This window comes from Galleria mellonella, unplaced genomic scaffold (genome assembly GCF_026898425.1).
Source record: "Galleria mellonella isolate WM207_F2 unplaced genomic scaffold, CSIRO_AGI_GalMel_v1 utg424, whole genome shotgun sequence".
NCBI classification, from domain to species: domain Eukaryota; kingdom Metazoa; phylum Arthropoda; class Insecta; order Lepidoptera; family Pyralidae; genus Galleria; species Galleria mellonella.
Genome location: NW_026442097.1, coordinates 3,762,008 through 3,780,055, shown reverse-complemented (window position 1 = coordinate 3,780,055; position 18,048 = coordinate 3,762,008). Strand labels below are relative to the sequence as shown.

The 18,048-nt window shown below is 34.3% G+C and overlaps 2 protein-coding genes across 5 annotated transcripts in view; both read left to right on the top strand.

The window, feature by feature from the left end:
- Window positions 1-14,294, top strand: part of LOC113513645 (uncharacterized) — a 28,112-nt gene extending 13,818 nt beyond the window's left edge. For 3 of the 4 annotated variants that reach the window (XM_052898246.1, XM_052898247.1, XM_052898248.1), the window contains exons 3-4: window positions 472-573; window positions 13,662-14,294. In XM_052898246.1, coding sequence (XP_052754206.1) covers window positions 472-573; window positions 13,662-13,778 — 219 coding nt within the window. In that variant the 3' untranslated portion in view covers window positions 13,779-14,294. Of the gene's footprint in view, window positions 1-471; window positions 574-8,421; window positions 10,784-13,661 lie in introns of those variants that run through there. The other variant, XR_008253233.1, reaches the window with a different exon arrangement.
- On the top strand, window positions 3,403-6,020 carry LOC128201414 (uncharacterized). The gene is made up of 2 exons (XM_052898241.1): window positions 3,403-3,541; window positions 4,066-6,020. Exon 2 carries the CDS (start codon window positions 4,071-4,073, stop codon window positions 5,940-5,942), a length of 1,872 nt encoding a protein of 623 aa, XP_052754201.1. The 5' UTR covers window positions 3,403-3,541; window positions 4,066-4,070; the 3' UTR covers window positions 5,943-6,020.
- Window positions 14,295-18,048: the final 3,754 nt, after the last annotated feature.

The following is an 18,048-nucleotide window of genomic DNA, read 5'->3' as shown; positions in this document are numbered from 1 at the left end:
ATTATCTGACTTTTAGTGAACATGTCACGGGGAATATTCTAAGAAATTGTTCGGATTGATACCTGCTACTGAATTTCACCACCGCATAACCTAAAGTTCCATCCCCGGGATGAGTGGCGATGTTCATCTGTGCATTTTTAAAATACTTTCTTCTACGCGTACCATGCTTTGGGATCAACTTCCAGCAGGAGTATTTCTGAACAGATACGATATCATAGCATTTAAGAACAGAGCATATTCCTTTTTAGAAGGCCAACAATACACTTGCAATTCCTCAGGTATTTCGTGTGCTCATGTGCGAAGTTAGTCACTTACCATAAAGTGATCCGGATACTCGATTGCTCCGCGTGAAATATAAAAAAAAAATGTTCGGTGGGATGTATGTTACTCTCCTTATTGACCACAGTTAGTCGATAGCAAGAAGATATGGACAATTGTTTTCACATTTAAATTTGTTGAATGTTAATACAGAGGAAAAGAGCAGCAGATGTTCGGAGGAGCAAGATGGTTGTATACCAGGAAATTGGTCCAGGGAAAAAATCCACAAGTTATGTACCAGAGCAGAAATTGAGGGTAAGCTGTGAACTCAAATAACTTAAATCTCTCTCAATAAATCTGTACAAAAAGATTTTATTCCTATTTAGACTATTTATGTGTATTTGTATAAAAATGAAGCATGCATTTAAAATAAAAAGTTTTGATATAATGAGTTGAAGCGAATGTGAAAATTTTGTGTAGAAAGTGCATTTTCAGTGACTTAAACGTGACTTTTTCAAAAGAAAAAAATCCAAATTTAATCTTTTAAAATAAATTCCCGAAGAAACTGTTTCCAATTTCTTCTGATATTTAAACGATTTTCAAAAGAAAGATGTTCCGAACTCGTCTAATCAAGGAACTTCCAAAAGATAAGAGTTTCCAAATTAATCTTCTAAGTGAATTCCAGAGGAGAATAGCTTCCGATTTCATCTTCATCTTCTTTCAAAGGCTTCGATATGATCTAATTATCGTAAGGGAAATATGGGAAGTAATAGTTTGTACTGAAAGTCCGTTTTATTTTTAAGTAAAGTTCCAAAGCGTTCCGGGTACAGATGGGCAAAGCACCGGGTTTAAACCCGGTGCTTTGGTAAAAACCCAATAAACACCCATAAACTCCCATAATCACCCAAAAAAATAGGTTTTTACGTATTTTTTTGAAAATATGTAAGTAATACCAATAAATTATTTTTATAAATTGTATTGATCAATTCTACAATATTAAATAAAACGTTAACTAATAATATTTCAGGAAATTTTAAAAATCTATATATAATAAAATGAAAGTAATTAATTTTCAGTGTTTTCATGTTGCAGTTGATCAACATGTTGGCCTTTTGCTTCCCGTAGATACGAGGTCTGTCCGGAAAGTTCGTATAAAAGTGTTCTGGAATGCGAGAAAGAGGAGTGGGGAGGCCAGGTAAGCGCAGGACCCCTTCCTTATGTCCCTAACAATGCTTCAGTTCTGGTCTGACCGCCGTGCGGTGCGAACTGGCTTGTCACGCCATCTGTGAAGTTACCTCTTAACGAAACCCCGTCGGCATGGAGCCCGCTTCCGTTGAAGAGCAGCGCGTCGTAATCAAGTTTCTCTCGAAACTCGGCAAGAATGGCCGTGAAATTTTTGCCGATCTCAGAACAGTTTATGGGGATGATGCTGTGAAGGAACCAACCGTCCACAAGTGGCTAAAAAGATTCAGAGAGGGCCGAGAAAGCGTTCAAGATGACCCACGTTCAGGACGTCCTTCCACTTCACATTCCGACGAATTCATCCCTCCAGGCCAGACAGTTGATGGAAAATTCTACGTCGATGTGCTCAGACGCCTCAAAGCTCGTGTGGCACGAGTTCGTCCAGAATTGGCGCGAGAGGGGCGTTGGATTCTTCACCACGACAATGCCCCTGCCCACACCTCTCTTGTTGTCCGTGAGTTTTTGAGTAAAAATTCCATTACGGTGACCGAACACCCCCCTATTCGCCGGATTTGGCCCCGTGTGACTTCTTCTTGTTCCCAAAAACCAAATTGGTACTTCGGGGGCGGCATTTGGGGGACATAAATGAGATAAAAAAAGCTACGACGGGGCAGCTGAGAAACCTACAACCAGAGGACTTTCAAGGAGCCTTCTCACAGTGGAAACGGCGTTGGCACAAGTGCATTATGTCACAGGGGGAGTACTTTGAAGGGGATAAAATTGATTTACCTGAATAATTGTAAAATAAAATTTTTAAAAAACTTTTATACGTACTTTCCGGACAAACCTCGTACTTTAAAATTTCTTCATAACACCTCGTTCGCACACATGGCCGTATATATTTAAATTCTTGAGCCACTAACAGTCCGAAATACTCATTTCTTTTATCCTCTTCTCCATAAATTAAGCATTTAGAACAGTTTGTTTCTTCTTTCAGTAAATTTTCTTTTACTTTATCCTCGTATTTTTTCTTTGTTGCGACGACGCTGGGTAAATCATCTGGACACTGGGTCTCACTATCGCCAAATATATTTGGAGATCGGCTTCGGCTACGGCTTGGCAGACATTTTTTTCTTTCTACAATTTTAAATTAAATTTATTAGAATAAATGCTTCGAACACACGCGATCTAAGTACCTTTTGTGTTTATTATACCTTACCTACCTAGGTATAAAAAGAGTACTTACGTAGATTTTCTTTTATTAACTGTTTTATACGAAGATCTTGATCTCTCAAATTAGCATCCATTTTACTTCCAGTGATTATCAACTAAATTAATAATCCACAAAGTATTAAATAACGTTTTTATGAAATATTTAGCACAAAAACAATACCCTTTAAATATCGATCGTCAGTAACTGTGGCTGACTTACCTATATTCTAGCAAGCAGGACTGCCAGATGTGAAGGGGAAATCCCCAATAAATTGTTGCATGTGACTGATGATGTGAGCATGTTCGTTTCATAATAAAAATGTTGCCAGGTAACCAAAAAGTCGTATGTTTTTGTGCGAATTACGATCATAATCTTTACGATCGTACATTAAAAAATAGACAAATAATAGTATGAGTACGATTTAAATCGTATATCTGTCAACCCTGCTAGCAAGACAGCGACAAAATCACGTTGCATAACAATGTAGCCCAAGCTTATATCTTATGAAATATACGGAAGAGATACGGACTTAGAAAAAACAGAAATGTTGTTCTTTGTGGAAGTCATTGATGAAATTCTATGTATTTTAGCCCGCAAACTTTCTTCAAACAAAAACAGCGCCATCTAGTATCGAGTTCTGTAATTATCTCTTTGTTTATGGATTTGAAGTAAGACCGCCACGCATGCAATACATTATGACTGGGGATTCCCCTATTCGTCGACGCTGAATATGAGGCGACGACAATCACTGTCAAACGTGTTCACTATTACTCTGACTCTGGTAACGTGACTTCCTGGTAACGTGTTAGGTAGGAAAAGCAGTAAAAAAGTGCATATTAAGGGAGCAGATTTGAAATAATATTTATACTTAACAAGAAATAATTAAAGGTAAGTGGATTTTTGAATGATACAATTATATCATGATCACTTAACAATTTTAACTTAAAATTAGATGTATTATTACAAGCTTTTATTTAGCTTGCGTTATGTAAATAAAAGTATGTAGGTATGTTCGTATGTTGATGCAATTATCCTCAATCCTCAACCGACTGGGATAAAATTTTCCATACACGTTTATTTTGGATGATAGTGCATAGTTAGCTGAGAGTCGTCATTGGATAATAATGGTGGATAGCCTAAGATGTGTACTAGATATTTATTTTTAACATAATATGCGTAAGTACCTAATCGAATTAAAGAAGTTGCTGAGAAAAATACAGAACAATACGATAATAAACTAGCGTCTGCGTTTAATCCTCCGAGGAGATGTAATTTTACAAAGGTTTTTTGTATTTATTTTATTATTTTTTTAATAAATTTATTGTAAATAACAAGAAATAATCATTGTAAAAAAATAGGCACTCTATTGTTGAATTTTCGTCAGACCAACTAATCATCGTTCATTTTTTTAGGTTCAATGGGGAGACCTAAAGATTTACGCATATGGGAGCACTACCGTACTTTACCAAACAAGTCTGTTTCTTGCAAGCTTTGTAATAAGGTCTACAAATTCAGTAATGCTGCCAAAATGCTTCAACATCTTATCACTTGTCCAAAATCTCCAGAAACATTAAAAGACTCTATGAAACTTATAAAAGATAGCTCGTCCAAAACCAAAATGTCTGGACTGTCAGAGATAGAGACAAATGATTCTTTTATAAGCCCCTCGTCGTCTGCTAACACTACAATAAATGCTGAGTTTCAAGACACCGATGATCATATAAAAACAGAATTAGCGAGAGCTATATTTGTAACAGGGACGCCATTATCGATGGTGCAACATCCTTTATGGATACAATTTTTCGAAAAATTGCAACCAAAATTTAAAATACCTTCACGTAAAGCTTTAGCGACAAAATACTTAGATAAAATATATAGAGAAATGCGTTTTGAGTTAAATGAGGAACTAAATGCTTGTAGTTACTTACACCTTCAGTGCGATGGCTGGTCTAATTTAAGAAATGAAGGAATAATAAACTTTCTTATATCAAAACCTCAACCTGCATACGTTAAAAGTTTGAATACAGAAAGTAATCCTCACACTAGTGAATACCTTAGCCAAGAAGTTGAAAAAGTAATGAAAGTGTATGGAGCAAATAAGTTTCTTGTACTTATTGGCGATAACGCTAGAAATATACAAAAGGCATTCGAATTAACAAAACTCAAATATCCACATGTTGTTCCTCTCGGTTGCTGTGCACATATCCTTAACTTGTTGTGCCAAGATATTGTAAAGATACAAGAAGTAACTGTGTTTATTATGCAAGCCATAAATATAATAAAAACTGTTAAAAGGAGTCAACGATTAAGTTCCTTGTTGATAAAATCAAGGCAGGGTGAAGATTCTACACAAACACTAAAATTGCCTTGTGCTACAAGATGGGGAAGTCATGTTACTTCGTTAAAAAGTTTGAAAGCAAATAAGATAGCTTTGCAAATATTAACAGTTAGAGAAGATGTGGTAATTTCAAGAGATATTAAAGATTTAATTCTAAGTGATGATTTCTGGACGAAGACAGGGGAATGTATAAGTATTTTGGAACCAGTCACTGAAAGCATATTTTACTTAGAGAGCGACCAGAATCGTTTGCATCGCACATACATTACATTTAGAGATGTACAAGCTAAGATACGTTTTGCATTAAATGAGATTTCGACATTGAGCGAAGAAAGCAAACAGCAGATTCTAACATCAGTATCTTCAAGATGCAATATGGCAATGAGGCCAATACATTTTGCAGCATATATTCTAGACCCCAGGACTCTAGGAGTCGAACTTACTCAAGAGGAAGAACTTAAGGGTATGGAGTTTATCTACAATTTAAGCCAACACTTAAGTTTGTCAAATGTAATGGCAGATTTGGCGTGTTATAAAGCTAAAGAAAACTTTTGGGCCAGAGGATTTGTATGGAGCTCATTAGATAGCATTGAGCCCCTAATATGGTGGAAAGGTATTTGTGGTTCCACTGAGTTAAGCAAAGTAGCGATTCGTATTCTATCAGCTCCCTGTACTTCGGCAGCCACTGAGCGTTCCTTTAGTATCCAAGGCTACATACATAATAACAAAAGAAATCGACTTACAACTGAAAGAACTGAAAAAATTTCATTCATTTGTTATAACTGGAATCTTAAACATAAAGCTGAATGCGAGGACATTCAGTTTAATGAAGAAAATACCTTAGAAGCTTTCATTGAGCAAGTAAATGAACATAACAGTTTAGACGAAATAGAGCCTATCGAACCTATACAATTCATCGCTTGTAATAACTCTGAATCTGACAGTGATTGACTGTAGTTTTACATTTTACTTTCATCTCTTTCTTAATAAACTCAAAATCAAATTAAAAGTTTTTTATTCTGTAGGCTGCATAATAATATTGTCTATGTCCAGTATAGTGGACGTCTTGCTGAGATGACGATGATGAAGTACAAAATCATAAACACCCAAAAATTTGGGTGTTTATGGGGTTTAAACCCAATAAACCCAAAACACCCGGTTTTTACCCACCAGACTTTAAACCCACCCAGGTGGATTGCCCATCTCTAGTTCCGGGCTACTCGTATATTTTAAGGAATGATTTGTTGCAATAGTTAGTTGTTATTCATGTCCTAAAATAATACACACTTTTGCATGTATTAGTGTAGTCACATTAGATACTGCAGAAATTGAGGCGTTTCGAGTTGAAACCATGGAATTTTGGTTTCAACACCAATCGGTGACACGGAGATTTTTTAAACATATATGCGACGGCTCGATCGAAATATCTGGTGACCAAAGGGCAAGCGCATACTTTTACCACACTATAAACTACTAATAGAGATGAACTAAATTTTTTCTAATAATAATCTATTGTTTTAGTATCAAAATATTTCATTTAAGATCAATATAAGTACTTTCGAAAGTTAATCTTAAGAACGTCAATCAAACTTAAACGTCAAACTAATAAACAAGTAGAAAGCAAAGCAGTTATTTTAGATTTGAACCTGTAATTTTCCCGAGCTTTCATGTTATACCATTTGTACAAAAATTATTAGTCTGTCTAATTTATATGGGTCCTTTCAAGGTAGGGCTTTGGTACTTTTAAGGTAGGGCTTTGCCCCTTATTACCACCCAGCTACGGCCATGCATGTATAACCGATCACAAAGGCGGGCGCATGTTCCTATAACCTTATCTGAGCGTATGAGTTGAACACATAAAACACTAGATAGAAGGCGCTAATTTCAAAATAGGTGCCAAATAGGTTCATCATTGTCGTATCAGTCGTTATTTGTCCAATGTTTGTAAACAAATCTATTTAAATAAACAAGATGAATTTGCTGAACAAAGGCCTCCCTATGGACTGCCATAAGGAACGGTCCCGAGCCACCTGCATCCACTGACGCCCGACATAAAAAACTGAGATTAATCGTGACAAAATCATATACCTACGCTTAAAACTATTGACAGAGGGCACGTCTCTTAAAAAAAAAACTTTCTTTTTCTGAAGTCTTTTTTACATCATCATTTTTATCTTTTTGCAAATTAATCTCATCAAAATTTTATCAAAATGAATTAACTAGTTTAGGTTTTAAATCAGTGTAACTTGATTTTGCTATATTTGAGGTCGGTATTTTTTTTTTTGGTTGACCACAATCTTAACTATTTCGTAACATGTATATTTTTTTATCTGTCTAGACTTAGACGCACTTTGCTCCTTATTTATAATATGCTGGTAATAATTAATGACAAACCATAGATAAGATAAATAAAGGATTGTTTCTATATGTATTTGATTTGATAGTTTGGCGCCGGCTGTGTCATTCGTTCTATTTTTAAATGGCTCTCATTCATATGCCAAGTTTCACTCGGTTGTTACATAATGACGTTCAGGTAATTAGAGGATGTGTGTGTGTGTGTGTGTGTGTATAGATTGGTGACCACCAAATACTCCCACTCTCTACTTATTTTGCTCAGCGCCATCTAGGATGGAAATTTTGTACCTGCTATTTTTTTTTTTTTTTCCTTGGGTGAAAATGGTATGGTAACCCCGCCTGCGCTAACGGAATACGCTGGCGGAGCACCAGTGAAGGGTGATAGATGAGAATGAAAATAGGTCAGTTAGCCCATCATGATGAATTCATCACGAATTAACCATGATAGTTTCCAGGGAGAACCGCGAGGAGGTCGACCTGGTTGAGTATATTGCTAGCAATAGGATTCTCAGTCTCTATTACTAACAATACCTTTCCCCCCTGTACCTGCTATTGATACTAAACAACTTATCGATATACTTAATTTATTTTACTACTTACATACACAATATACATAGAAAACATCCAGACTAATACAAACAAACGTACTTATGAATACAAATGTTTGTACCGTGCGGGAATAGAACTTACGACCATCGAAAGGTAAAGCGATAGGTTAAGCCACTAGACCAGCATGTCTTATAGTAGCATTCTTTCATTGACACTTTCCGTTCTTTGTGCATTAGACTTGCTTTTCATGTGATTTCCAGAAAAAGATCAATTTGACTGTATCGATCAATTTTAAACGGATTTTGATGATTATTTTTGATTCCATATTGATTTTATGAAGTATAAAGCTGCAGTTTTTCTTTGCGGAGTAATTCTACTTGTTGCGAAATCTACATAGGTTTAAACATGATTACGCCGCATTCTGAATTCAAAATATTTTACATCCAATAAAATAAAAAAATATTTTACATGTTATCTTTAAAACATTTCGTCGTTACTCTATGGCTTATATTTATACAAAAAAAAAAGAGAACAGCGCGATTACTAGTCAAAACAAATTTTGTTACAATTGGTGTCTCTGTTTTGTGAAGCAATATGCTTTTGTGGGTTTTTGGGACAATATTTCTTTTAAATTAAAAAAAAAATTGACAAAGAAACTAAATTTTTGTAATAATAGGGCAAGGACATAAATGACAATTCTCGTAGAGGAGAAACGAGGGTTCAAAAAATTTGACTGTCAACATATTTGTCACTATGACAAAGTATCTAAATTTCAGTAACAATAGGACAATGACATAAATGACAACTCTCGGAAAAGACAAACAATAATTACAACAAATACAAACGAATTGAAGGTCGCGTTGGCTACTCGGTAGTCGTACAAACGGGAACCTGGGATCCAACATAAGCGCCTCGAGGTACGTCGTGTGGTTTTTAGTGGGTAGAATCCCACACACCCCAGCTGCCCTCCCTCCGGCAGATGGGACGGTCTATAGCTGAAGATTTTCCACACGGAAGAAAAAAAAAAGGATTGTGTTTTACATAAAAAAAAGCCAACGTCATTTGTGACAAAATTAGTTATTTGCATTTAAAAACTAAACTACTGGGCAGATTTTGATAAAAAATTTATTGGGCCAATTTATAAGTATATCCTTTCAGTCGAAAATCGGTTTTCGACTGTCAAAGTTATGGGGTGACAAACATAAGAACAAAATATAACCGAATTGAGAACCCCTTTTTTTGAAGTCGGTTAAAAATAAAGAAAATTCTGTATAGTGTTTCATAGCCAAATTTTATTCACCGAATGATTTTTAATACATTTATCCGTCTAAATAACGGGTATACAAATTGAATTGTAAACTAGTTTATATGTTAATTTTCGAATCAAACTGGTCGTTGCCTTCCGTGTTGCAGCTCTAGTAACAGGAAAAAATCAGCAATGTGATAAAAAATCTAATCTGAGCGCCAGTAATAAATCAATACTATGTAATATGCATTCACATACTTTTTAACCGACTTCAAAAAAGGAGATTGTTAATGTGGTTATATTTTTTCTGAAGCTTTTTAAATGACTTCAAAAAATACTTTTATATTGAAGTAATTTAAAAAGTATTAAAGTAATATTATATGTATATAACTAGCTTTTAGCCGAGACTTTGTCCGCGTGACCGGGATAATAATTTAAGACAGAAAAAAAACGACTTCAATCGTGGCAAAACCAAATTAATTTTGATTTTAAAACTATCTGAATTGATTTTTTATAAAGGTTCTATGGGACCAATTTGTCCAATCCGTTTTATAAATGACAATATGTGTATTGAGGTAACAAATATAAAAAAATACAATCGAGTTGAGAAACTCTATTTTTGAAGTCAGTTAACAATGACGAGCTATTATTAACCTAGTATGTGCAGTGTTAATTTAGTAATTAATATCGTCATTCATCATCATCACCATTATCATGACAGCCGTTAACTGTCCACTCCAGAACATAGCCTCCCCCTATGAGGGGCTTTGTCAGTAGTTGCCACGATTGGCAGGCGGGTTGGCAACCGCGGTTAGGCTTTGATGTTTGAAGGACACTGCTGCCTATACCTCGACCACTAAGTTCCCTTAGTGACCTCTCACGACACCCACGGTAAAGGAAGGTGTGGTCCATTCTATGCCGGGACCTACACGGCGCTAGATAGATACTCTTTATTGTTTTTTCCAAAAGAATATAATAGTAAAGTTATAGATACAAACAATTACAAGAAACTGAAGGGGTTAGGTATGTTATTCCAGCATTTAGTCGAATGGTAATGAAAACATACGGTCCAAGTGACAGTCCTATGAATATAAACCTCCAACGGGGATCGTGTTATATACATATCATTACTACATAGCATAAAACCAAGTCACGTGGCTATATATATATTATTGCACTAAAACATACAGTAACAACAATAAGTTAATAACAATGTTAGCAAAGGCTATTCTAATAGCATCATAGCTAATAAACAAGTTTGTAATCTGTTCATGTACCACAGAAATATAAATTTAAACAAGTAGAAATATAAATTTAACTCCGTATTGTCTATCCATTGTCTAGTGCATACAGTACAAGGTCTGTCTAGTTTGGAACTAGATGGCGGTGTGTAGCATTTACTTCTTTTATCGTACCGTTATCATTGAGTTAAGCAAAGATAAGAACAGAAGCTATCTTGATAACCGAGGTCTATGACAGATTTTTTTATAATCGCATTCTTTATAATTGTCGCTTTGTGCATTATACGGGTGAAACGTGGACGTCTGCCAGAGTTATGTAAAAAGAAGTTGTGTGTTTTATATATAGAATGTACCAAACGTTAATAGTACAATTTGCTAATAGAATTTTAAATATTTACAAGGTGAGAAATACTACATATGTACATATATGTCACGTCTCTTTCTCATACTCCAGGAAAAATAGTTTTTTTTTTTTATGGGTGATAATGGAATGGTAACTAACGGGATACACTGGCGGAGCACCAGTGAAGAGTGATCGATGAGAATGAAAACAGGCCAGTTAGCCTATCATGTTGAATTCATTAGGAATTAACCATGATAGTTTCCAGGGGGAACCGCGAGGAGGTCGACCTGGTTGGGTATATTGCTAGCAATGGGATTTTTAGTCTCCATTACTAACAACTCCTTTCCCCCCAGTATATAGGTATTAGCTATATATTATTTCCGGAAATTCTATGTAACCATTCGATGCCGAGCTGGATCCCCCCCCCCCCCCCCCCCCAAGGAGAAATAGTTAAATATTTTATTTTTATAAATGCTCATTTCATTTATTTATTTTGTAATATATAGGTAGATTCCTAGCTATGCCGTGTGGTATAAAACCATGGGTATTCGGTATAATCGATCTTAAAGTTAAATCAAACAATAATTAAATTTTTATATGTTTGTTTTTTTTTTGTTGTAAAGGGCTTTTTACATACGTTATTGAGACAATACGATATAAAAAAAATAACGAGCTATAAAGATAAATGGATTACGTAATGCCATTTCTAAATAGGTAATTAGAGCCGTGAAGAATAAGTCCAGACAATCGAATAATCCGACAATCGATGTTTCGAATAATCGAGCTTCTATTGTAGTTAGTGATGTCCTCAAACCAACGACTTTTATTGATACATACAAAAACTATTGGTAACTTATATTGGAATAGATAGATAGATACTCTTTATTGTTTCCTCCAAAAGATTAGAATAGTAAACTTATTATAAATATAAATAATTACAAGGAATAGATCCAGTTGTAGCTTTGTCTCTCGCGGGGCGTCGGAAAATATAAAACAAAACATATCCACATGACTGTAGCCCACGCGGTATATTTATGTTCACCGGAATTCCACCAGTCAAGAGCTTATTTTTAATTTTGGGAAAGACACTGTTGTTCTATTGTAAGCATTTATTACAAGAGTTAGGTATTTAAGAAGAATATTTTAGATCTATCTTTTAATAAATTTAAAACTGCCATTACCAGAGGGAATCTTGGGCACCTTTGTCCCATTTGTGTTTCTACCGTGAAGCAGTTGCATTTGCATGGTTGTGTTTCGGTTTGAAAGGTGGGATAGGGCAGTGAATTTTTTGGGTACAGAGGAATAACACCAGAGTCCTCAGGAATAGCAACGCATGGGGGGTATCATGGGCGAAACAGTATACTCTGTTATGTCCATGGTACTGCTCATGTGCATAGGCGACGGCTACCACTTTCCATCAGGTGGGCCGTTAGCTTGTTTGCCATTATAAGTTGCATAAAAAATGATAAGAAACATTTATTGAACAAAGCCAAAGATTATTTATATGACAAACGTGCTTGGTATTAGTCGATGATACACGAGCTTTTAAATATTCAAGGAACATGTAACTAATTTTAGATAAACATTTAAATAAATACACATAATGGTAATAGAGTTTTAAAAAGCTGAGTCTTAAATTTTCAACCGACAAAAAGAACGTTCACGTTCTCAATTCGGTTGTGTTTTTTTATGTTTTTACCTCATAACTCTGTCAGTTGTAAACCGATTTTGCAAACTCTTTTTTTTTATCTGAAAGAATATATTTATAGGTTGGTCTCGTAGAAATTTTATCAAAATCAATTAAATTGTTTAGTTTTTAAATTATACATTTCAGACATTTCTTTCTTTTTTATTGTTGACAAGTGTCTGACATTTTTTATGTATTTTTTTTTATATAACATTTAGAATTTTAATGACTCATTTAACATTTATTCTTTTTAAGTTTTAATATTTGCATGCCTAATTATGGCGAAATATGTGGACTTATACTTATTGTAACATCTATACACTTACCATGTTACTTGTAAATAAATAAATAAAAAAAAAATAACTGGTTTTACCACAATTGAAAGTTTTTTTTTTTTTTTTTTTTAGAACATACTTTTCTATTGACTAGGTATGGATATTCTCTGCTTGATCTTTGATTTTTGAATGATGAAAATTAAATTATAACCCCTGCGTTGTCAGTACACGTTAACCCTTAAATACCTGAAGTTTCAAATTTTATACCGAGGTCTGCATTGTTTCATTGTTAAATAAATTTAAATATTTTGATTACCGTAATGCCTAAAGTATCAAAAATTATACCAAATGTTTTTTTTTAAGTATATAAAAATATCGTTTTGACTTTTTTTTTACTATTTTTCCCCATTAGTAAACACAGTAAAAGGTACACATATATTTTTTAATTTGATTTAAAAGATCAGGCTTTTAAGGGTTAACGAGGCACCATTTAGAGATGAGGTTGAAGACAGATCAGTTATTGTGACGAATTAACTGCAATGGTTTCCAAGAAAACCGCGTGGTGGTCAACCTAACAGAGTATATAGTTAGCCATGGGGATTAACCGCCTCATAATGGCCAATGTTAATAATGCGATCTAACTTTCCCATTATTCATTAGTACTGCGAATACGCTGGCTGGCGGTAGTTATTCCATCGCGACGAATTCAACACAATGGTTTACATGGGTAACCGCGGGGAGGTCGGCCTCTTAAGGTATATTCGTATACCGATAGCGTAAACGGGGTTACCATTCCATTTTCACTTAAAAAAACCTTATTACCAACAATGCCACTCCGTCTCTCCGTCACTGATCTATAGTTTTGTACGAAGATTAAATCTAAATTATCAAAATTAATTAATTAAATAAAAAAACCATCTAAATTAATTATTACAATTTTAATTTATATAAATATTCTTTTTCTTTCTTTACAGCAAGTGAACCGTGATAAAATTATGAACCGGTCTGCTGTGGCTCTGGCTGCCATCGGCTTCGGGCTCTCCACCTTCAGCATCCGCCAGATGATCATCAATCATTCGAGGCGAATGTAAACACCGCAGAACATTCTAGACGCTTCTAGAACTCACTACATCGCTTAACATTGATGAAGTCTCGAAAAACTTGACTTTGCATGTATTGATTAAAAGTTCCCACCAAAAATCTTACATGTACTTTTAAATAGGTAGTCTTTAGGCAAAGGAATCCATTTTTTTGCATTAACGAATGTTTCTATAAAGACAAAATGCAGAAAATGACTTCCAACGTCCTTTATAGGTATTATTTATTTTGGTAATGTGAGAAAAATGTGTTTTAAATTTGTAACGCGAAAAAAAATGTAAAAGCCATTATGGTTAAAAAAAAATTGTAAAATTTAAAATGTAACTTCTGTGAACGAATGTATAGTATAAACTTATACTAAGTTAATACCCACCCTGTTGTCGGACTTCGAATTTTATTATTTTTAAGTCTGTGTGGGTAAAGTAAGCGTTAGTATGAATGGTTGTGTATGGTTACCTTGCGACTGTGTTTATTGTAACGAAGACCAAATAAAAATAGACACTAAATTATTTTTTGTATTTTTATTTTGAATCGGATTCTAGTCCTATATTGTAGTACTGTAATATGGGGGTCGCTTGAGAAACAAAATAGCGAAGTTTTTGTAAGAAGTTTATTCATTAGATACTTACATATAACACAATTCTAAGCCTTTTTTTAATGGGTGATAATGAAATGGCAACCCCACCCGCGCTATCGGCATATACTGGCGGGACACCAGTGAAGGATGATAGGTGAGGACGAAGGCAGGTCAGTCGGCCGATCGTGAAGAATTCGACAATAATTAACCACAATGGTTTCCAGGAGGAACTGCGTAGAAGTCGACCTGATAAGAGTGTATTGCTAGCAATAGGGCTGTTCCAAACCGTTGCTAACAATACCTTTCCCCCCACAATTCTAAGCTACGACTAATGTAGAACTGTAAGGCGACTGACTTGCTCCAGGACATAAGGTCTAATATGGATATCCCAATGATAAATCTAAAGTCGAAGATTTAATTATTTTGCCCTCTACTGCCACCTACCGGATCCGAAAAACTATCCACAAATTTACTACATCTTGCTCTCAAGATGTAGCAAAAAATGGGTTAAGCGTTTTCGAAAATTAAAATATTTAATTGGCAGCTAAAAACAGTTTGTATGGATGGGAAAAAGAAAAATGGTTTTTAAGTTTTTCTGAGACAAAAGAAAATGCTAAATTGGCCCCACCGTTCTCGAGTTATGCATTTAGCAACACATTTAGATACCTACCTGGAAAAATCCGCAATACAAATGTAGAGGGTCAAAAAGTCTGTCTATATTTTTTTCCAAGCAGATAGGAAGGTTAAAAATAAGTATAGGTAAGTAATGATTAATTGATGTCTCTGTTACATCATCACAAGGAAATGATTTGAATACACAAACGAAATGTCCATTTATTTAACACGAATTGAATGATTAAAGTACTAATATTAGTACAGTAACTTACTAAATACTATATACAGTTTTGTTTATACGAAATAAATCTCATTTCATAACAATAATTATAAATATCAGTATAGGAAATATGAATCTTGGGCATCTATATACTGTGCTGTCAATAACAACCTTCATGCGTTCATTTTTGCAGGTTAAGTACGACGTTATTCTTATATCAGATTTTACCGATCATAATATATAACTGTTAAATTTCTAGCTTTGACTTCCACGAGACAGGCTTTGCCTAGCGTGGGGTCATAGTTATATTGTACTACAGGCTAATTTTGTTTAAGGAAAATAAAGTTATTATTCATATTATAAATTAAAACAAAATTAACCAACAATCATTTAATCCAAAAAACATACAACAAAATGCAAAGTACTTAATTAAAATTAAAAAAAAAAAATCATAGACAGCATTTGACATCAAATGAGAAAAAATAAACTACAATAAAGGTACAACTTTTTTTAAGCGTAGGTTTCTTGGGCGATAAAAATGATTCATTTTCTACATTGAAAAGTAAACAGTTTGACTATCTATAGTATAACTACTATTATTTACTAATAGTCACAATTAACAATTCCTTTATTTAGATTCATGAATAAAATAGCAGATTTACGACTGTACTTGTTTACTTAAAATATATTTTAATAATAAATGTATGTATATAGCTCTATTGTTTAATCATTAAAGTACTTAATGTCTAATAAATTTTGTATTATCCAAATAATATTAAATTTAAGTACAATATCAGTGATTTTTTTTTATTTGTAGTAGATATTTAATAGTTCCAACATAGACAGTGTCCCTATCAGACCCAAGATTTTTTTTCTTTCAAATCAAATATATTTTCGTGTTTTGGAGCCAAGCCATCTTGCCGGCACGCACGAGACTACTGCACCACCTAACCGCTAAAATGATTTCTTATTGGCTGGTTTAGAATCTCACTATCATGTTATTTCAGCTTCGTGCGTAAAATTGAATTGCGCGCGGTTTTAGAATTTTTTAAAGTTACAACTCACGCCCGTATCGTTCAGGTCTGAAAGGGGTATATTAAGTTTTATAGTTCAATACGTTATAGCAGCATTCATATTAGAGTAAATATAATAAAGATCTATAAAGAAAATCACAACAGTTTCAAATGTATACCTTACCTTAAAATCCAACTTGAAATGGCAAACAAGCTGACGGTCCACCTAATATAAAGTTGTAGTCATCGCCTATAAACATGGTCACCACAGTATATTTCTATGATGTCCTGGTACCCCCTGATACAAATGTATACATGCAAGACGACTTGTTTGATGGTGGTGGGGTGGGAAGAGGATATTAGTCTAGTCTTTCTAGGAGCTCACAATTAAACCAGTTGAGAATTCACGCCACGCTACGCCGTTCCCCCTGAAAACCATCGTGTTCAATTCCAAGTGAATTTATCACGATGGTCTAACTGACCTGGTACATCAAGGCACATCCCTCCAAAATCCAAAGAATTAAAAATATGTGAATTAAAAATATTTATAAGCTTTCAACTAAGGAATATAATACTCTGGCCGGACCGGTACTAAAGGGGGGAGAAGGGATCGTTAGTAATAGAACATAGCAACCCCCATTGCTTGCAATAAACCCTGTCAGGTCGACCTCCTTATAGTTCCGTCTGGTGCCCGTCATGATTGATTTATTATTGAATTCGTCACGATGGGCTAACTGACCTGCTTCGTCATTACCTATCACCCCCCACTGATGCCCCGCTAGCGTATACCGATAGCGCAGGCGGGGTTACTATTCCATTATCATACATTAAGACCGCAATTGATGATACACATACATACACAGAGCACGTCTGTATACGGTCACACGTGAAAGTTAAAAGTTGAAGGGGCATGCCATGTTATCATAGACAATCTATATCTAAGTTCAAATTTTACATATATTTTTTTCTAAAGCGTGTTATTCTTACCAAAACTAATTTGCCTCCAACTTGTTGGAGTTTCGTCGAGTGACCACAAAGTATTTGTGTTCAGACGTTTTTTGTTTGAGTTAAATCTTTTTATGTTATTTTTGTGTAATATTCCTTTTTTATATGTTATTGTACTCATACTTTCCTGGGTGAGCGTATTGGAAGACTGTAAGGCTCACCCAGTGGATGTAATAAATAAATAAATATCATTGATGAAATTAAAATTATGAAGTTTTTTTAACATACAAACTTTACTCAGTAAACACACACACACACACACACACACACACACACACACATTATTACACTACAATTTAATCTAGACACTCGTTTTATAATTTCGCAAGCAGAGACATCTACATTTTTTTTTCTAGTAAAAAAAAATCTATTTTATCTGTATGCTGAATATTATAAATGCTTAATGTTCTTTATCTTCTATAATTAGGAATAGTGCAATAATTTATTTTTTTATTTTTTACAGTATCATCAGGGTAGGGTTGCCATATCTCATTTTTACAGAAAATACCTTTATGTATTGATTTCTTGTATATACATATATTTATGGCTATAATCTCTGTCTATTAAATAAGTTAATACATAATCTATTTATTCACAAACATAGAGCTTATGTGCATGACTATAAAGTTAAAATTTGTGAAATGTGTTGTAATTTATTGCACTTAAAATTACTATCTTAATTATACCTACATATCTACAAATATTGTAAGAACTAGAACTAAACCATAAAAAATCTTGGATGCATTACACCATTGAACGCAATATAGCCTATTGCGTTATATAAAATGTGGGCTAATTTAGCCAATTAGCCCACATTTTACGTGATGTTCCAT

Coding starts and splice junctions, on each gene's coding strand:
- LOC128201414 (XM_052898241.1), top strand. CDS start 4,071: ATGGGGAGACCTAAAGATTTACGCATATGGGAGCACTACCGTACTTTA.